We start from the raw sequence: 21,594 nt of genomic DNA, 5'->3' as shown, positions 1-21,594 counted from the left end.
ATTTTGATGTTACCGAGACAAGCAAAATGTCAAAACTTTTCATTTCTTACGTCAGACATAATGACATTCCTGTGTCAGACATAACCTATTTGAAAAAGCTTGCCATTAAAAGTCAGAAAAGCCTGATTTACGTGTTAAAAATAGGAAAATTCAGTGCTCTTGATTTTTATGATGTAAGTACTCGATTTTTTTGCAGCCGACTGTACTTAGTATAGGAATCCCACAACTTACTTAAAGTCCATTCAAAAATAAAAAAACCACCACCTGTTGCTTTGGGTTGGTAAAATTTAAAAAACCCTAGGTAGATATTTTTTCATACTCTTTTGGTAACTATAAATTACGACATCTATTTGATTCAAAATAAAATTCAATTGCTTTGAATTCCCTTCATATTGTTTTATTAGCAGCACGTTTCATTTATTTATTGATTCTTATTATTTTTACTTAAACTTGCCCAGAAAAACAAGACATTTAATAAACACTTAACCTCAAAATTACAATTCTCACCAAATTTTACACTAAACACCGTTGCCGATAGTAATTATCGAGGAAAATGCGACGTTGGTGGTTGATTTTTGAATGGACTTTAAAATGTATCCTTTTTGAAGTAGGAGAGTTGAAATTTTTTAAACAAGGTTAACAAGTTTTTGATTAATTTCAGTTCAATATGTCTCGAGTTAAAATCTTTTTCCCACAAAGTATTTACTGGCTGCGAAGATGATTTGTTTTTATTTAGACACCATTAGACCAAAGGTCAACAGCTTAGCGTCTTTAAAATTTTTTGTTAATGTTAACTTAAATGTGTTTTACGGAGATTAAATAACGTTATTTAACTTTTGTTTAACCATAAAAAATACCAAGAAACAAACAACTGAAGCTTGAAGTAATAAAAAAATTAATTGTACTTTCTCTACAGACCACTTGCCTAATGCCTACAAGTCCATGAAATCAGTATCATAAGGTGTTTTGAATGACGATGCAATAATTATAGAAAATCCATGAATAATTGAACGTGAAAACTTTACCAACCGTTCTAGATGTTTTTAAACGCACGATAAGAAAGCGGTGAAATGGACATATTTTGAAAAAATGTGCAATCACAATTTATTTCCTTTAGTATCTGCAAATACTGAAGATACCGTGCGATAGAAAATTAAAAAAAATCGAGATGGCCTTATTAATACACTTCCGTTGGCAGCACGTAAAATTTAATTCAAATGTCATCAGATGTCAATAGTCCAACTGTCAATCCGCAGTTTCAAGGCACTTATCAACAACTTGCCTTGATTATTTTGTTTTTTCATACCTGAAAAACAACGTGTTCAAAAACAGGCCTGGCACAATTCTCGAATTAATGCAAGTAATTACTGATAACTGTAATTTAATTTTTTCACGATCGGGAGTAGAAATCAACTTTTCGGATGTCAACATCGTGACAGAAGTAGAGCATTTTCATTTTTTTGACAGTTGTGACAAAAATCTAATGGGAGTTTTCATTTTTTTTTACTGTTGTGACAAAAATCTAATTGTGTTGTCAAGGCAACTACTAATTCCATTAAATTCATCGAAAGATGACAACTCATTTGTCATAATTTTTTTATTTTTAAAATTTGAGATTTTTGTGCTGTTTCTACTCCCTACCGTGAAAAAAATAGTATATATACTTCTGGAGAGAATGCTCATTTTTCCCTCGGTGCTTTGTAGCCCTCGGGCTTCGCCCTCTGGCTACAAACTGCACCTTAGGAAAAATCATGCATTTCTCTCCCTCAGTATATAATATACTATTATGTCCCCGGTCCCGACTTTGCGAAAGTCATTTGAAAACATGAAGCGAAAAGAGTAACATTATTTCAACGTTCGCGAAGTCACTAACCTAACTTTTAAGATTGACATTTGATAATTGAAATTTTAACGATTTGCCAACTGAAATTCTTGGTCACAGCCAACTCTATTTTTTTTTACATCTCATGATATTTTGGACGTAAATTGGTGTGAAAGATATTTGTGGTGATTGTTACTGATTTTCCTGAAGAAGCTGAGCCTGACCAACGAAACGTTGGTCGTATCGATACCTATGTTGTTGGTGAATAAAACAATTTTGTGAGAAAAGTTTTGAATTTGTCTAGATAAAACTGGGACATGTGCAGAATATTTCTTAATCAATTAAAATGTTATTATTCAACGAAAACGTTGTTCCTTTTTCAGTGCCTTGTTTGCCTTTTTTACTTTCTCCTTGAAAGGACAACGAACGAAGCAAAACTTCACAAATGATTATTTAAGTTCGGTTTAATTTCAACTATACAATCACAGACGTAAGAATAATAACGAGAACGGCATTCCTGAGGACTCCTCTTATTTCGGTAGCGCCTCCTTGTTGGACATTGGCCATCGTATCGTGTATGAAATCCAAATAAGCTTCGACTCTGGTGAAGCTAGCCGCAGTGTTGGGCAGCGCGCAACTCTTCCCCAACGAAATAATGCCCACAATCACGCCCTTACACATCAAGGGCCCCCCGGAGTCACCATTACAAGCATCTTTTCCCTCGTTATCCAGCGTACAAATAATCGAATCATCCAAGACGGACGTCGGCCAAGTTTGTGAACATCTCTTGTTGTCGATTATTGTCAGATCCACGCAATCCAGCGATCTGTTAAACTGCGTCCTTCCGAGCATCTCCGCCGTGCGATATCCGGCTCCCAGAGCCGTACCTAAGATACAAGACTTGGTGTAACCCGGCTCCGGGAGTTTCACGGTGCTGACGTATCTCGACTTGATGAAGGGGGCCTCCAGGAGCAACAAGCCGATGTCGTACCGCAGTTCGGGGTTGGAAGTGTTGACCATCGACTCGTAGTCGAACTTTTCGTGGATGATGCCCTTCGCGACGTACCTGACCTGGATGATTTGCTTCTTGAGATTGAAGCCCACGCGGACCACCGTTTGGTGGCGGCTGATGAAGGGCGGTTTGATGCAGTGGGCGGCGGTGAGGACCCATCGAAGCGTCAGTAAAGAGCCACCGCAGAGGGAGTTGCTGAACACGGCCACCACGTAAGGGTAGTCCGCCAGGTCGCACTCGACACCCCCGATGATTCTCGGCCCCACCTTCACCGCCTCCTCTGCCACCAGAAAATTGTAAAAGGCGAATATCGTTAGGAGATTCTTGACACTGATCACTGACATGACAATTTCCCCACTGTGAGCTGGATCGCGATCAAGTGTCATTTGTCAAGTGTCAAATTCTTGCGAGCCTGGTCCGTCATTGGAACTACAAAATTTTGAGTATTTTTCGCCCTTTGGACATGATTCAAATCGACAAAATCGGTAGAGTGTGCGAATCAGACAATTTGAGAATCGAAATTTCTAATTTATCGGTGAGTTTTATTGTTTGTAATTTACCAAATCCCTCGAGGATTAAATGCATTTATTTTGTCTAAAAATAAAGACAATATGTGAAATACCACCATAAGAGTAGAAACTTTTGGGAGGTGTTAATCGTGGTGCTACTGGGCAGGGTTCCCCTCCTGCCAGGGGTGTTTGTCGGGTTCACCACGTCGTGGATGAACCCTAAATAAGCTTCGACTTTAGTGTAAACCGCCGATACGTTCGGCACGCCGCAGCCGAGTCCCGAAGAAATGACGCCGATTATGACTCTGCCGCACACCAAAGGCCCTCCGGAGTCTCCGAGGCACGCGTCCCTCCCTCTTTCAGATTCCATGGTGCATAAAACCGTATGGTCGAGCACCGCGTCGGTCCACGTTTCGGCACACCGGTTGTTGGAGATGAGATGCAGGTCTACGCATTTCAGCGGCTTCAACGGGAACCCTCTGTTGATGTTGACCACTCTCTCGAGCCCCACGCCTAGGGCCGTGGCCGTCGTGCAGCGGCCGGCGAAGCCCGGTTGGGGTAGCGTGGCGGTGTCCAGACCGGTGGATCTGACGAACGGCTTGTTGACGAAAATGAGGCCGATGTCGAAGCGCAGTTCCGCACGCTTATCGACCCTCAACAGGGGGTTGAAGTTGTCGTGGATTATTCCTCTGGTGGCGTACCTCTTCTGGTAGTCCTCCAGCCCCAAGTCCAAGCTACCTCTCACCAGCACGTCGTGTTTCAAGATTTCGTTTTCGTGGACGCAATGTGCCGCAGTTAGGACCCACTGGAACGTGATCAAACTACCCCCGCAGAGTTGGCTGCTGTAAACTGCGACGACGAAAGGGTATTCTGCCACTTTGCAGGTTTTGCCACCCACAATTCTAGGTCCGGCTAGGGCATTCGCATCGCTCTCGGCCAGACTTCTTAAAAAATACATTTCCAACCACACCACACCGACGATGTTTATTAATGACATTAAATCCAACAACCAAGAAATTTTTTATGTCGCCAGGTCAAAATGTGTACAATCGCAAAACACGAAAACTGTTTGGTTGATAAAAGAATAGTGTTTGGAAAAGTTTTAGACGTTGTTGTAAATGTCAGTGAACTGTCAAACAAACAACCAATGGAAGTCAAATCAAGGTGGCGCCAGTAACATTTAAAAAATGTAAAGTTCGAAAGGTTTCAATTATTTAAGTGAACAACTACGTCCTTTAGCTTTAAATGTGTCATTTTTCGCATTCTTAACCTTGTCACCTTCATCATGACCTATTTAATGCTGCCGAATACCCACCTTGGTCATACCCTGCTCGGACTACACGCCCATGCCTCTAACTCTCTACCTGAAGTCAGTGGTCCTTTCAAGGATGTCGACAATTCCATAAATTTAGCAAAACCGATTTTAGACCAGCTTTATTTGTTGCTAACAATTGTCAAGAGTGTCAAGACCTCAAACTGAAGTGTCGAGTTATTTTATGTGGTTGTCAGTTTTGAAAAATCTGCGAAGTGGTGAAAATGTTTCCATCTGTTCTTCTAATCACTTTTTCGACACTTTTCCATTTTATTGGAGTAAACACGCAATTGGCGTACCTGCGGTATGTCGCCATTAACACCCAATTAGGAAAAATTCCGTTACCACGCCACTGGTGTTTAACCTTGGTTGCCATGACGACCGATGACGCCGCCGTCGTGATCCCACTGTCAAAATGCGTCCAATATGCGCGCAGTAGCCGCACGACAAGCATAAATCTATTAAAAGTTGCCGTGTGCGCAACCCTTTGGATTTTTTTTTTTCTGAAATAAAATCACCAAAATCTCGCGTGTCAAGTTCCGTTGAGCGAAGTGTCCCGCGATGAGCTTATCTCCGATATGTCTCGTTCACTTATCATAGCGACAACAGTGTAGAAAAAATCGAGTGCGGAAGCATTTCCCGACAATCCTTGAGACATGTCGAAGGTGAGATAAATAGAAGTTAGGGTGTTTGGGGCCCAAGTGCCCCAATCCGGTCGGTAACATGTGTTATGTGTTGGTGTCGTGAAGATTCGGTCGCAGCGAGCTTGTGTCAATTTCAAGGTTATGTCAGGTGTTATTGTTTATTTTCTGTGCTTGTTCCCTGAATTTCTTTGTTTGTTGTTGCCTTTGTTGTTGTTTGTGACGTGTTTTGTCCGCCTGCTTCAGTTAATTTGTCGGTTTGAATCGCCGCATTCGAGAGGGTGAATCCACCCCCTAACCTAGAAACTGCACCCGCGACACTTTTATCGTGTTATCAATAGAAACATGTTTGCTCGCGGCTCGGCTAAATTGTGTGTCAAATATTTTCCGACGATAAATATTTGTCGCAAATATCGGCAGGTTTTCAGGGAGGAACAGGTTCGCTCCTTTCCAAGTCACAGTCCCCTTGCAGGACAACATTTTACGACGGCAACGACCAATTAGCATTTTTTTCCAGTCGCCTCGTGCAAATGTTTGCTGTAGACGTTCCACAAAGCTACTGCTCGAGCACACGTGTGACATTGCGGCTATGAAATCGTCGATGTGTTGTTGGGAGTGCCAGGTGTAATGGTTGTTCCCTTGCAGAACCCGTCGTCGTTGCGGAAGCGCCCCAAAGACGTGAGGGCCCCGCAGCCGGCCCCGTCCGAGCGAAGAAATGGCAAATCGAAGTTCCTGCGGCCCATGCAGACCGCCCACTTCATAGGGGTGCTCAGCCTGATGCTGTTGGTGTTCGCGGCGGTGATCGTCATCGAGAAGCAGCTCCCCACCGCGTTGAAAACGGCAGACGAGCCCAACAACCCCGACAGATTCATAGCGGAAAGGGCGTACGACATCCTGAAGAAGCTGACAACAATCGGGCCCAGGATAGCCGGCAGCTACGCCAACGAGGTGACAGCCGTGGAGCTGCTGAAGACCCAAGTCCAGGAGATAATCGACGCGGCCCACCCCAACCACGTCATCGAGCTGGACGTGCAGAGGGCGAGCGGCGACTTCAACCTGGAGTTCCTCGACGGCATGACCAACGTCTACAGAGACGTGCAGAACGTGGTGGTGAAGGTGGGGTCGAAGATCAACTCGCCGCACAGCTTGCTCATCAATTGCCACTTCGACTCGGTGGTCGATAGTCCAGGTGAGTCGGCTTATGTTTGTTTGAGCGATTGATAGGCGAAAGGGGGCCGGGGCAGATTAAAAAATTACACCGAGTGTTTGCTCACGCCGAACCAAAATATTATCTCTCGCTCGTATTTGCTGTGTCGCAACCGGCGCGCGATCGAAGCGATTGCGTCAATTATGGAGGAAATGTGGGGCGGCGAGGACCACGCTTCGGCGGTTTTTCCTCTCTTAATTATTTAAGTAGCCCCGTGTCGTGATTGATCATTAAAATTGATGCCCCACCAGAGCCGATATTTTTTCTTTGGGGGTACATGAATGTTTTCGCGGGGCCGCACACTGCTCCAAATATTGCAAATTAAATATAATTTTCAAGGATGAGCCGTGCTAAAATTAAATTAATAGCAGGACCAGGATTCACATTATTGTCACGTCGCGGAAGTCAATATCACATTTTATGCTTAAGTGGCGTTTGGCAGTGGATTCTCCCGCGCAAGAAAATACCTCAATGTAGTGAAGGATTTTTTTTATTTGTCGCAAGGACTGCTCTTTGTAAACAATTTTCCATCGGCGACAAAAACGAAACGATGACGAATTCGGTGACCTCGTTTGCTACATTTAGGTTGTCGACATTCCATATAGTAAAGATGATTAAACGTCAAACACTTTTGCTTATAATTATTGCACTAGTCATTGTGGTTCGTTGAACAATGGGTACGCTGCGTTGGGAATTTACGCAAGATGGGGCTTAATCGCATACGACGAGCGAGACCGGCGAAAAGCGTGGATCTGAGTTCAACAGAATTTTCGTAGACGGGTCTCGCAAAATGATAGTTTTGAAGTGAAAACTTCTTTAGGCGCGCCACATACATTTTATTCCCGGGCAGTGAATTAGTTTCATGCGACACGGTAAAATCGTTCGCAGCACAAGCAAAAATCGTTCGCAGCACGACACGGCAAGCTAAAATCAAGGGAGTCGACTTTTTTAGCGGAGCGAGCGAAAAACAATCAACTGTGCGTCACTTGTCAATTTTAAATTTTCATTGTACGTTGCTGGTACACTAAATACATACTGCAATGGCTAATTGAGATCAGCGCTAATATGAAAAAAACGTCCATTTTCATCCAGAAAACGTGTTTTAACGCAGAAATCGAAATTCAAAGAAATCTACCCGTATAGCAAAAAATCCACTTCGTAAGAATCTGGTTCTTTCACGTTTTTAGGTAGCTTAGTTTTGGAGATATGAACGGTTTTAGGAAAATCTTTCCTATTTTTTTAAGCCACTACCCAACGTTTTTCGCCAAAATAGCAAAGAGAAAAGTTGTTCCTTTGATGAGTTCTATTACCAGTTAAAATTAATGTACTTATTTCAGAAACACCCTGTACCGGGTGAGATGAGTTTTATCGTCAGTGCGAAAACATCCACTTCTAATCAATTTAAAATTCTCAAAAAATTCAGGAATGATTGTGTATCACTCTAGAACAGTCTGTAAAAATTTCAAAATTTTTAATAAAACAGGTAAAGATTTTGTTTTAATTCAATAACTGCTACATTAATTTACATAATTTTTCACTGAGAGTCCTTTCAAACATTCAGGAAAAATTTGGTGTCATTGAAATCATGAAAACATCACCGGTTTTTGAAGTAAATGGAATTTGATCTTAAAGCCTAAAATTTAGCTATGATTTATTATTAAATTGGGCGGTCAGTTCCACAAAAGAAGTTGACGTAGGTTAATTATGATACCCTTTAGGGACGTAAGAATTACTAGAAAAGTGGTCAACAGATGTTCCCAACAATAAGATATTTATTTATGACACTGCAGTTGTAAATCTTGGTCATTTTTCGCTCTTAATGTTAAAATTGGAATAATTCAAAAACGAATAATTTTCTTTTGATGCGAATTTCGTAAATGTGTTCTTTGAATTAATTGTGAATTATGAGCGTGTCCGAAAAAACATTTTTTTTTTGCTCAAAATCGATTTTTTAAATTTTATGGCTCTGAATTTAGTGATAATTGAAAATTGATTACACACATTTGAAGTCTTATGTCAAGGGAATGTAACCCTAAAGTTTCTTAATTTTTACTAATTTTTTAATAGGGTTAATCGTGCTGACGGTACAACTCATCTCACCCGGTATATACAGGAGTGATAATGAGCCTGACGTAATTTAAAATGCAACCTACGCTATATTTCCGAAAAAAGTTGGCTACTGAAATTAAAATGTCCAGCTTTTTTTGAAAATGTATTGTGGGTTGAATTTATTATTCCGTCAGACTCATTATCACTCGTGAAATACCCTGTATAGTTTTATATAATATAAACGATAAAGACACGACAAATATTGTAAGTTTACAGAGTGTTTACAGATGAATGTAGGATTTAATACGTAATTCTCAATTATATGGCTTCAACAATTCATCTATTGGAAAAATTTGTGTAGCAAAATGTGAAGAGGAAAATGGACAAATTATCATAATACAGGGTATGGCTATGAAAATTTGTATTGTGTTCAATATCATCGTCAAGAAAATAAAACTTAAACATCCAAACCTAACCTCACAAATTTTGCCAGAGTGTACCTCTAAAAGCGGACGTATTTGCAGTTTCTATTGAAAAATACAGATTTTTGATGTTTATTTTAAAACAGCATTGGATTTAAATAATAATATTAATTATTTATGCCTTGCTCCTTATTCCTCCAAGTACTATCATCCAGAATGATATATTTTTTATAGAATAGATATATAATCTGTTTCAAAATAAAAAATTCACCACCTGTTGAATTATGTTGGCAGAAAAAAAGAAATCCCTAGAATAAGTTTAATTTTTTGGGTTGGCCCAACCTCCCGCCAAAATTTGACATTGAACTGTTGAGTTTATTTACGTAACACAAAATAATTATTATGTACAAAAAGGTGGCAGCTACCGTATCATAACTTTTGAGTGATATAATAAAATGAGAATAAAAAACACGATGAATTACGACCTAAACTAGTGTCAACAGTTTTCTTTCATAACCCCACTTTTTTTCTGACACTTGCAAACACATTAAAAACAAAAGTTGGCGACGTTGTCGGTTGTATTTTCGAGGTAGAATACAGTGTTGGTGGATTTTTGATTTTGAAACAGATTATATATTACTTAAAACTAGTAACGAGTTTCATAGAAGTTTTCACTTCTGTCGTGCGGTCTTAAGCACACTCTTTTTTTTTTAATTGTGATTATACATATTTCTTTTAAGATATTTTGCATGTTATGTTAAAACGTTAACAAAGTTGTCAACGAAAGAACGGCAGTAACGAGTTTTTTTAATCGCCCAAAAAAGATAAAATATTCTGTTCTAAACACCGTTCACGTTGTTTTGGCATAATGGCAGACTATCTTTATTTTTTTTAACGTTGGACACACTGTTTGTACCTACCTGACATGCGGACCTATCGAAGTGAACATAACATGTTGCTGAATTTCCCGCGATGTCTGAGTATTCTTCTGTCGCAAACTGGTAAAACTGGCAACAATGCACTAGACATTGACGCTATTTATAACCTCAAATTCAACAGACAGACAGCTTTACTACCAAATTAAATGCAAAATTTCCATGGCCTTTCATATTTTAGACTTGAACGCTCCTTCGAGACTTTCTACAAGTGGCAGGACGAAACAAAATTGAAATAATTGTTGTTGTCACTACAAAGTAATAAATGTTGCAGCTGATTAATAATTCAAGTTCGTTATCGAACCTCTTGCGACATCGATCGCAAAACGAAATAATTCTTCATTATGCATGTTTTGTAAAATATTCAGGCTTTAGTCTAATGTCTGGAAACGATACATTTTACCGTGGACTTATCAACTCATGTATATTGTTTACTGCTGAAAAGTACTCAAACACACTCATTGTTCATTATAGGTATGTTTCGGTTTGCAAATCTGTTTTTTCTAACAATAATAAGATATGTACAGCATAAACAATTTTTTTAATTTGCACTTTGCGACTCTTATCATCAACAATTACCTTTTTTTTTAAACTGTTGTACCTGCGTCATTGCCGTATCGTCACGTGCAAAACCACTTTTGAAATTTCTGTCGTGCACGGAACGGTTGAAATCAGCACCCGACCGTGCCGATTCGTCGAGGAAGCGTCATTTTCGTCACAACTACCGGTTCAAAATTGTTTTTTACCAAACCTTGCCGTAATTAGCGTTGTCTTTAACCTTCCGCGGTTAAATTTCAATTCGGACCTGGCTCGAGGTCTCCTCACCCAATGAGCAATCAACTTTCAAACTGGTGTCAGTTGAAGAAAAGAAAAACGTACGGATTATGCGTGGTCAGCATCGCGTGCAATTTGTTGCTAAACAGATTTGTTGGGTGTCATCATCTGTCGGTGATTAGAATTGTCGGCGCCGTTTCATGTTGGCACATGTGTGATCCACCTAATTTTTACAGCGTGCTTGCGAACGTTCCATTTCCACCCGTTATGGATAATATTGTTGACCGTGAACCAATAAATGTGTGTACTCACTATTGAGCATAAAATATTTTATGAGTCAGTAACGGCGACGTTCTGATTACCTAATGTAATGACCAGTTTAATGGGAAAGTTAAAAAACGTAAAATTGAATTTGAAAAGTGGGCGCACGATACCGGTTGGAAAAATAATAACTTTGTTAGATCGATAGGTACAATTCGGTACAGATTGCGGTTGTGTCGCACGATAACGTTATTTTAAAACTTCAAGGATTCGAAGTTGTGTTCTTCCACATTCGCTGATGTCTCCGTTCGGATAAATCCGAATTAAAAACTTGCACAGTCAACGAACGTCAAGTTTTAAAATAGATTTTTACAATACGCCAATAAAGCAGTCGCTTGCTGTTGTTTTCCACGTGGGATTTTGTAACGAGCAATTAAATAAAAAATATCTCACTGTCGACGCTAGATTGAGTTTTACGGCTTGACCGTGCGTCGGTGATAAGTGCAAACTCACAGTTGTGATTGTTGTTTTTATTCGCCGAGTTTTGTTGGAGAACGGAGAAACAACGGTACCGATGTGAGAATCTGCGAGAATCTCAAGGAATAATGATATCAAAAATACCTACAAAACATTTTTAGTTTAATCAGAGTGAATTCTTCTGGTACTTGTTCTAGATCTAGAGTTTGCAAATTAAAAAATATGTTGACATGTTTAAAGGGATATTTTAGATTAAGATAGGATAATTGATCCATTGTGGGAATTTTTTAAGTAATTTACAGTAAAAGTGAGGAAGGCAGTGCTTTCGTTCACGCGAATTGTGTGAGGCAATTCAAGTGAACGAAAGCGGTCTTACTCTCGAGTGCTGTATTTGGTTTTGTTCGATACCTCCTTAGAAATTGAGTTTGCAACTTAAAAAACAAAACAAAAATCTAAATAAAAATAAATCACATTTTTGGATGGATCGTTGCTATGGAAAAAAATAAAATATAAAATAAACAGAGTTCTGTAACATTAATAAAGTGGTTGTGTGCACGTTGTGGAAATTGTGAAAATGGATGATGAAGAGTTATAGTATGTTCCTGATGATGTCCTGGAAGAGACAAGTGCCGCGAGTTACCAAATGTTCCCAAAAAAATCAAAATTACGCTATCAGAAAGAATTGGAAAAAATTACGAGAGAATGAAAAACAGTGAGCGAAAAACGATAAGCGAAAGTGAAGTGAACGAAAAAGAAACCTTCACCCATTGGTAACTATGGATACAGACTCACTTTCTAGGAAGGTATTGAATAAAAAAAAATTGATTCACAATCAGGAACTGGTTCATTTTAAAATAAAAAGCGTATAAACCGGGACAGTTGCCACAATTAGCTGAAATTTTATTGACATAAATATATTTTACTTCTCTTCATTCATCATCACCAAGGACATTCTATATTGGAAATTTTCCTAAAAAATCACGAACATAGTATTTAACCAAATTTAACCCATATGAGATTAGAACTATTAAGTGAGTAATTTTGATTTTTACTGAAACACATAGCGATCAGCACGTGTCCGTTTTGCGTCTTGAAGTCGACATCTGCAGAGTAAACAATCGTTAATGTAGTACACAATTTAATTTTAGAGAGCAATAGACAAGATTTTTTATTTGCACAACAGATAATTTTATCGTCGTCGAGCATTGGTAAATCTGTGGTGGTTATTTTCAGTGAGTGACAATTTAAAAACATATCTGAACCCATTTAACCTCCATTAAACTGGGTTGTGTTTGCTATAAGGTCATTTTAATCGCACCGATTCAATTTTTAAGTAACTACCTACATGACGCCTTAAGTAAATACTGGTGTAGCGCGTGAAAAGACAACTTTTGTATCAAAAATAACAGCCAACTTGAACACCCTAATAATTAACGACACCCACATGTGTCTGACAGTGATATTTTTTATGTTCTTTCTGTTTATTGCGGCAAAGACGTTCAAATACAGCAGAATGCGTTCTAATCGGACGAGTTTTTTGCCTCGATTTCTTACGTCAGATTTTTTTTTCATTTGTACAGGACACGGAATAATTATTGCAGTGGAGCCGTTAAAATTCGATTGTGTGATAATTGCGCTTGGGAGGCTTTAAAATCAGAACAATAATAATAAATCATTTATTTATGACACATATAAAAAGCCAATTATATGGAAAACAATTACACAAATGTAACTATAAATACATGATGTGTTACTAAATATGACAATTCTTAATACATTTTTTAACGTAATCTGAATTCTGAACTTTGTTTAACTCTTCCACGGCGCCTGTAGTACATATACCACGTATTATCTGCATTGCGTTGACAGATGACAGACTGCGCAATGAAAGGGTTAATTTCATTGGCAAAATACAGGTTTATTATAAATAATTTTGACATCGTAGTTGGCTGTGATTTACATGTACAAAGTGTCGATAAAAGAAATAGAAAAACAGAGGTTAGGTATAGTAAATTCAAAAAACTCCTGGACTGTCAAAATTACATTTTAAATAAAATGCTTGTTTTGACTGTACTTGGATATAAAAAAATTTCACTAGAGTGTACCCACGTCAAAATCTAGTTACAAAAGATATTTAGGTTATGTTTTCCTTTTTAATCATTGAATTAAAAATGTTTTGAACATTTGAAACGAAATGCAGCAACTAAAAGAACTGGAGCTATTTAATCAAGTTTATAAAAAACACAAAGAAAAACAGACAAACTAAAAACGGGTAAAAACTAAACAATAACTAAAATTGAAAATCGCTTCTCATACCTGTTTGAGTCAGATTCCGCTAAGGATATATTGGGTGGAACATCTCTAATACCCACATAGTTAACCAATCAGTTTTAATTAGGTTTTCATTTTCACAATGCAAAATGCTGTTTCTCCAAAGTTGGGTTAAAATCAGAAACGTTTTTTTGTTGAAGGTATGGCTTTATAATATAATAATTTGTTATGGCCCTCTTCTCTCGCGCCACTATATTTCGTTTTGAATTTTCCATTTTGACGTTTTTACAAAATATACGTAAATAACTTTGCAATTTATTTGACAATGTCAATTTAAACAAATGATTAGTTTGAAAAATCAAAAAATCATAGTTACCGACCGGGCAATATGAAAATAACTAGTGATTTAACCAACCTAACAACTCCAATTTTGATTTTGACAGTCCAGATGTTTTTTGAATAGACTTTAAGTAGGTAAGTCAATTAACGACAGGTTTTTTAATAAAGACTATTGTAAGATGAAAAGTAATTAGAATATTGAAAAACTGAAGCAAAACAACTAAGACGTCGAACTCACACTGACGCTAAGATTTAATAGTTCGACACAATAAAATTATAGAGCCTTAAAATTCCACAGGGCTCTTGATATACGTTCTTTTATAGACACTTTTTATAGATTTGCCACTTCTTCTGAATTTGTAAATTTGACATTTGACAGATCACCCTTGTCACTGCAGTTTTTGAAGTTCATCACTTTTGCGGTGTTTTGTGATAGCAAAAGAAGTTTTTTAAAGATTATCTTTGAGAAACAGAGTTACAAGTGTTACAACATTTTACTGAAAGTGTTTTCACAAATAAGTAACTGAAATTATCTTTGAGAAACAGAGTTACAAGTGTTACAACATTTTACTGAAAGTGTTTTCACAAATGAGTAACTGAAATAATAAAATTGAGACTATGCAGTTTTTTCGACAAGATTATTTGCTCAAAATCGTTATAGAAGTGTCGTTGTTTCAGGCGGGAGCGACGACGGCGCCGGCTGCGCCGTCATGCTAGAGATCCTGCGAGTGTTGTCCAAATCGCCGAAAATCCTCCGTCACAACATAATATTTTTATTCAACGGCGGCGAAGAGAACTTCATGCCGGCCTCGCACGGCTTCATAACTCAGCACAAGTGGGCGAAAGAAGTTAGGACTTTCATCAACCTGGAGGCATGCGGCGCCGGCGGCCGCGAAGTCCTCTTCCAAGCCGGCCCCAACCACCCCTGGATACTGGAAACGTACTCCGAAGAAGTGCCTTATCCGTACGCGTCGTCCTTGGCTCAGGAGATATTCCAGAGCGGGGTCATCCCGGGCGACACCGACTACAGGATCTTCAGGGATTTCGGCAACGTATCCGGTTTGGACTTCGCGTGGTCGGCCAACGGCTACGTCTACCACACGAAGTTCGACTCCATTGAACATATCCCACTGGGGACCCTGCAGAGGACTGGAGACAACATCCTGGCCCTGGCCAAGGGGATGGCGCAGGGACACCAGCTGTCCGAAGTTGACAAGTACAGGGCTGGCAACTTGGTATTTTTCGACTTTTTAGGTGCTTTTGTTGTACGATGGCCAATGATCGTGGCCGATCTTATTAATCTGTCGACTGTGATATTTTCATTGTTTTCCATTAACGAAAACATCAACAGTGCTAAGAAAACTGATGGTAAGTCATCCGATTTTTGGAACAGTAATGCGTAATCTATACTACGGGATTTCTAAATTTTTGTGCAACTTTCATTTTTAGATGATCAGTAAACATTCTTATCGATAGCGTGATTGGTTCTAGTCGTTTCTTTGCAAAATTTGCGATGTGGGTAAAAGTTTTGTAAACATCCCAACAAGTGGGCTTGATTAAACAAAGTTTTATCGGTTCATATCGGAATATCAAGAAAATTGTAATCGAGCTGGTCTTGGAAATCTCGTTGATTGAATCGCACGGATAATAATCGTCAAAATGAAAAAATGTTAAAGTTAAAAAAAAACTACGAGAACATCTATTTTATTAAATTACAGCAATATGTATTGATTGCATAACCTACTAGCACAAGATACAAAGAAAGTAAGGTTAGGAACTTGTTTTTTGACGTTTCACGTAAACAGGTGTGCAGCTGTGGTTCAAGTTACAACGAATGTCGAAAAACATTGAGGTAAAAAAAATTAAATTAATGTCAAGAAATAAATTGTGAAGGATGTGCTTTTTCCTTGCATATTATGTGTGTTTAAATTATTCAAATGACGTAACTTTATATGTCACAACTGAGCCGATCAGTCTAAGACAACAAACAATTTCATCCCCAAGGCTGACTCTGTTACAAATGTTCTTATCACACAATATTTTTGTTGTGATTAAATCCAAAATTATGAAACACAGTAATTTGTTTTGTTTTGATACTATTTTAAGAAAATGATTGCGCATTATTAGTTTCATTACAGCGCTGTCAATTTGTTTTGTTTGCTGTAATTGGAAAACTTTCAGACTTAACAACAAGACAATATTGCAAGAAACTGTCGGGATGCATGTCCATCATAATTGGTTCCTGGGTCGCTTCGATCATCACCGATCTTCTTATCGCTGTTTGTTTAACATGTCTGGGCAGGACCATGAGCTGGTACGCTCGCCCATTATGGATATTCTTCCTCTACGTCATTCCTACTCTTCTAGTCTCGATGGCAGTGATACTCTTGCACGCCAAATATTATCAAAAAGTACTTTCGTCGATCCGTCTCCAGACAATCTTAACAGATCGTACAAAATTCCAGGATCTCGATTTATCACCGTGGACCGTTTTTCAACTATACTATGACGCATATCAACTAATCTGGACTATCATTTTACTCTTCGGCGTGATGGTGAGGGTGCGTTCCAGTTTCATCGCTCTGATCTGGGTGTTCTTCGCATCGCTGGGAAACTTCCTGAAAACGAGATTATTCGGAAAGTGGAGAGGTAAAAATGTACCGATAAATCAAGAGGAGCTAGCATAGATTGTCGCCATTTTGCTCTCGTGTCGAGTTGTTGCCGGTAGAGGCGCCACATGTCATTCATGATTTTGACAAGACGGGGAAAATGGCGCGGTGTGCTCACCTCGCAACTTGCTTCATTCCAAATCTGTACGCTTTGTTTGCAGATTCGAAATGGTTGCTGCTCCACATCGGAATGGTGGGCTTGCCGTTCGTACAATGTTTCTACTTGATCATAGGCGCTTTGTACTTGTTCATTCCGATCATGGGCCGGGCTGGGGCAGGGAGCCACGCCGAATTTTTGATTGCCATCATGGTCAGCATCATGTTCACTTTTCTCTTTAGTTTTGCCGTGCCGTTGATCTTACTGGTGCGAAGCATCGAGAGGATTTTTAGCCTGCTGATCGGTCTGTTCCTCCTGTCCCTTGCGGTTTTGATTTTGACACCGCTCGGCTTTCCCTACTCGGGGGAACCCACCTCGCTGGCCCCTCAACGCTTCATGATCGCTGTAAGTGAAAAAATTGGCCCAGTATCGATCGAAAATGCGTTCCCAAACAGTCGCTATTTATATCTTTAACCCAACCTGTTCACTTAATTTGACAAATTGCCAGGAAGTTTCTTTGATTCCACTCGCAAACTTGTTTCCCACCAGAGGTCAGGTTGTAAGCGTGATTTGTACGTATTTGCAGCACTCCAAACGGACTTTCCATGACGTCACCGGCGCCATAACCGACGAAAAGACAGGCTACTGGATCGTCGACATGGACATCAACAGTCCCCACACCGTCGACAAGCACGTGCCCGAGATGGCAAAAGCCGAACTGGTAGATCAAGACTGCACCGATTATTTATATTGCGGATTGCCATACTTAGTTCCTGTATTGACAATGCTGTGGAAGACTCACTGGTTGCCAGGTCCTGAACCCGAACTGCGCGTCCCAGTTACCATGAATGTGATAAAAAAAGAACCCATCACAGACGGGACGAGGGTCACCGTGGAAGTGGACGGTCCCACGCACATAGACGTGATGATATCACCAGTTCTGGGCGTCGAACTGACGGAATGGAGCTTGAACAGCAAGAAACCGCTGGCGGGACCCATGTGGAACGGGAGAAATACGTATTTTATTTATTACGCGTATGGATTGAAGCGTGTGCCTTTGAGGTTCTCGATGGACTTTAAGGTTATTCAGTAGTCCAGATGGCGGTGCTCAAATCGCAAGGTGTCAAATTTTGACGTTTGATCAATTTGTCGACAGATGGCGCTGGCGTAGTGTCTGTTTTCAATGACAAGTAAGGCAACTGATCAAATTAGATCGTTTGGCAAACAGAACAGGTTTTTATTGTGGATAATTTAGTTAGCAGTGCGGACTAAATATTAAAATTCGTCTGAAATCGTATTAGAATTTCAAAACGTGCGGTTTGACATCCTGCGATCTGACGTCACCGCTTCCGTCAGTCCTTCTCGTGCTGACAGTCGATGTTGCAGATTCCTGCGACGCATTCCGGTTCCATCATGGACTTCGCCGTGAGTTCCCAGTTTCTGTTCGAACCTGGAAAGAGTACAAAGCAATTTAGGGATTTCGTCGCGAAATTTCCTTCGTGGACGGCCGTTTCGTACTGGACGGCCACGTACGAATCATGGTTTATTTAATTCGTCGTCGTCATTTTTTAAATTTCGTCACATGACTTTGAATGTATCAAAAAAAGACTAAAAGTTTGTGTTCAGATCTTATATTATAACGTTAATCAAGCCAACGGCGCGATCCTCCGGCGGCAGGAGCGGCTCGCTAGTGATATTTATGACAGTATTTTAGTTAACGTTGGTAACAGTGATCGGCTTCTCGTGCCGGAGGAACGGCCCCGCAGCCAAAGAATTACTTCATCTTCTTCAACATATCTAGGAGGCATACGTAAATTTAATTCTTATGGATTTTTAAAGTGTTATATTTTGCCTTGTGCCAAAAACAACGACATATTTGTAGGGTTCTAGACTTGTTAGTACGGTCTACAATGACTCATTTGCTCAGTTTTAGAGTATTTAAATGTGGTAGATTTAACGATAGTCAATTAGTGAAGTTTCTCGAAAATTTCCGTGTTTCCTCTAAAGCCAGTTTGTAATCGTAATGCAAAAAGACAACAATAACGTTTTTGCAATACATCATTGGATTAGGCGCAAGAAGCTTCTGTACATATCATATCGACATATTTATTTGTAATGTACCTAACTGCGTAGACTACGAGCTTTATTCCTATGATTTAGCTCTGTTGCGATGTAAATAAATAGAAAAACGAAAACGTCGTCCTCCTTTTTGGCGATTTTGTCCTCGAACAGGAAGGGGGATGAAGACTAGCAACAAAAATATTCCATCGGAAAAAGCCGAATATTTTTATGGTGAGGATCGTTTTAGATAATTTTAGTCGGGAGCCGTACCGCGGTCACTTCATGAATTATCGGTGATTACTTAACACAAACCGTATGCTTCGAGTTTACATAACAACTTTTTGGTTTTGTGCTAATTGAGTTAGCATTTCAGAACGCATTTTCTAATTTCCAACAAGGTTCGTGTCTCGAGTCACACAACGGAGATACGGTTGTTTCAACATTTCCTTTTTATTAACCATTTACATCAGGTCGTTTGTTATTTTTACTATTATGGTTTTAATATGTATCAATGTGATATCCTACCGACACCAAATTTTTACATTTACCGTGTGCATTTTGGTGATATGTTTGCGCACTCATGTTTTGCATTGTTATGAAATATATTATATTGTTATCAAAATAAATATCTTAAGAATTTGTACATTATTTTTCGCGTTGCCATCACATTTCCACGTACCCGCAAACCCAGAATAACAATTGCCACCGTGACACCGCTTTCGACTCTCGGAACGACCACATTTAGCGTTAACGAGAGCCACCGTGAATTTAAAATTTGTTTTTCGCCTCCTTCGGGCACACCATAAACAAGGCTGGCCCACCGGCGCCACGCTTCTTGCCATTGTTCTCACGTACGTTGTAAAGTACTTTGACAAATCGCTTGCTTCAAATGTGGTCCACCCAATTCGTGACCCCGAATTTTGGGCCTCAAAACCCAACTTGGACAACGACTGTTGACCCGTGCAGAGCTTTCCGTACGACTAACGCTCGAGGAGACAAAAGGTGTCTGTGTAAATGTGAACGTACTCGAGACGCGACTCGGACAAATTTTGATAAATTTAATTCGTCTGATTTTTTAAATGATGAAAAGATAAAATACCTAACAAATTGTGCCAAAAATGCAAGTTTGCACGATTCTGGTTAGGCTGAAAATAAGAGTATTTCCAAAAGGAATCAAGTAGCTTCAAGTCTGGTCGGTTCGTTGTACTAAAGAGAACTTATTAGAAATTGATGTTGAGTCGGTTTAGCAATTTTTAAAACTCGAAGTGAACTTGTACCGGTGAATTTCTAGCGTGAGCAACATTTTTATCTCAAGAAATTTATATTTACCAACAGTAAAGTTGTGCTAAGGTACATAGACGAAAGGTGTGCGTACAAACTTGGAACAGCAAACACAAAGCGGAAACTGTTTCGAGAGCGATTTTTATGGAGTTTAGAGACGAATTGGGTTGCGTTTAATATGAAAGAGAAAAATTGCAATGTCGAGATGAGTTTTTCAAGTTTGGTGTCAGCTGGGTTTGAGATAGATGCAGCAGCGCGCCAAGAAGTTTGGACAGTTCCCACGTCTCGCTGCAGCAGGAAAAATTTCGAAAAAGCGTTCTAAATTGCTTAACGACGTGAAAGATTTCCACTAAGCAGTTCATTATTGGGAGGTAAAGTGTAAAGTAAACAAATTTGATTAGAGTCAAGGCCGCATTTGGTTTGTTGGTTTTAATAATATACTTGCGTGTGACTTTTCCGTTGCACAATTTTTCTAAAATACTTACCGCACAGAAAGGAAAAGCGTCGAAGAAGCACTAAATGTCGGCCAAGGAAGGCATAAGTTGGCCGGATGAGACATAGCCGCTATCAAACACCCTCAGCTATGCCGACATCTTGCCTGCTCTGCCTCCCGAAATTCGAAAATCGCCACCACCGCGGAACACCTGATCGGCCGTCGACTTTGCAGAAAAATGCGCGACGTGCGTTTTTGACGACGGTAGCAGCAGCGACTGCTGCGGTTGGAGGCGCGACTGTGACTGGGGACCGAAGTGGGCGCCCAAGAAATAACCCTTTGTGCGACCACCGAATCACTTCCTTCGGACTGGAGGCACGTGCTTCTACCTGCGAGCCACCGCACTCTCGACGTGTCTTCCACATGTCCCCACCCACGGAGAGGTTGACGAAATATGGGCAACGGCCGTAGGGGAGCCCGGCACCTCGCGTACGCCGACAATTACAACGACGAAAATGACGTTTGCTCTATTTTCGCAGAGAAAAATCTTGACTCACGTCCACGGCCGCCTCTCCACCCTACCAAAGAGACTTCTCCAAAAGAACCCTCCAATGATACGCACGCACCGCTCAACTTATCAAAAATATACGAGCACCGCAACTTATGCCGAAACGCTGAGGAAAAACGAAAAGTTAGGTTAAACGTATCAAGATCATTTTAAATTATTTTGTTAAACAAATCTTTTTCTTCTCGCGGCCTTATAGTAAATTTAAATCTTTCTGAAGGATGCGCTTCAGTTTGGCAAAATTAAACTGTTCTGTCCTTTCAGTTGTGCCAACCTTTATTGTCTTCAGTTACTACACAGGATTATAGGGATATTTAATGTTTAACCAACATAAGTCAACAGGTGGTGTAAATTTGACACATGAAATGGACCTTTACATTTATAAGAGATGGAAAATATGCGCAGTAGATCTGCGCATTGTGAGTGAACTAACAACAACCACATTTAAAAAAGAACT

At 39.7% G+C, this 21,594-nt stretch overlaps 3 protein-coding genes and 1 long non-coding RNA gene across 7 annotated transcripts; 1 reads left to right on the top strand and 3 right to left on the bottom strand.

The window, feature by feature from the left end:
* Nucleotides 1-2,268: 2,268 nt before the first annotated feature.
* LOC138124074 (anionic trypsin-2-like) lies at nucleotides 2,269-3,220 on the bottom strand. The gene has a single exon (XM_069039006.1). The coding sequence runs from the start codon at nucleotides 3,218-3,220 to the stop codon at nucleotides 2,297-2,299; it is 924 nt and encodes a 307-aa protein (XP_068895107.1). The 3' UTR covers nucleotides 2,269-2,296.
* A 24-nt stretch (nucleotides 3,221-3,244) lies between these two features.
* On the top strand, nucleotides 3,245-19,501 carry LOC138124073 (endoplasmic reticulum metallopeptidase 1-like). Of its 4 annotated transcripts, none has more exons than XM_069039002.1 (8): nucleotides 3,245-3,369; nucleotides 5,942-6,485; nucleotides 14,710-15,399; nucleotides 16,213-16,442; nucleotides 16,497-16,680; nucleotides 16,862-17,202; nucleotides 17,384-17,878; nucleotides 18,184-19,501. In XM_069039002.1, exons 1-8 carry the CDS (start codon nucleotides 3,298-3,300, stop codon nucleotides 18,346-18,348), a joined length of 2,721 nt encoding a protein of 906 aa, XP_068895103.1. In that variant the 5' UTR covers nucleotides 3,245-3,297; the 3' UTR covers nucleotides 18,349-19,501. The 4 variants fall into 4 exon arrangements, with proteins under 4 accessions (XP_068895103.1, XP_068895105.1, XP_068895104.1 ...); XM_069039004.1 differs by lacking the exon at nucleotides 3,245-3,369 and adding an exon at nucleotides 5,094-5,320; XM_069039003.1 differs by lacking the exon at nucleotides 3,245-3,369 and adding an exon at nucleotides 5,094-5,320 and having other exon boundaries at nucleotides 5,814-6,485.
* On the bottom strand, nucleotides 3,405-4,491 carry LOC138124076 (tonin-like). Its single transcript, XM_069039007.1, has one exon. The coding sequence runs from the start codon at nucleotides 4,338-4,340 to the stop codon at nucleotides 3,429-3,431; it is 912 nt and encodes a 303-aa protein (XP_068895108.1). The 5' UTR covers nucleotides 4,341-4,491; the 3' UTR covers nucleotides 3,405-3,428.
* On the bottom strand, nucleotides 18,013-21,093 carry LOC138124077 (uncharacterized). The gene is made up of 2 exons (XR_011156995.1): nucleotides 20,625-21,093; nucleotides 18,013-18,247 (listed from the first exon to the last, which is right to left on the bottom strand). It is a non-coding gene; the product is annotated as an uncharacterized lncRNA (long non-coding RNA).
* Nucleotides 21,094-21,594: the final 501 nt, after the last annotated feature.

This window comes from Tenebrio molitor, chromosome 2, assembly GCF_963966145.1.
Source record: "Tenebrio molitor chromosome 2, icTenMoli1.1, whole genome shotgun sequence".
Lineage (NCBI taxonomy): Eukaryota > Metazoa > Arthropoda > Insecta > Coleoptera > Tenebrionidae > Tenebrio > Tenebrio molitor.
This window is presented reverse-complemented; position numbering and strand designations above follow the sequence as displayed.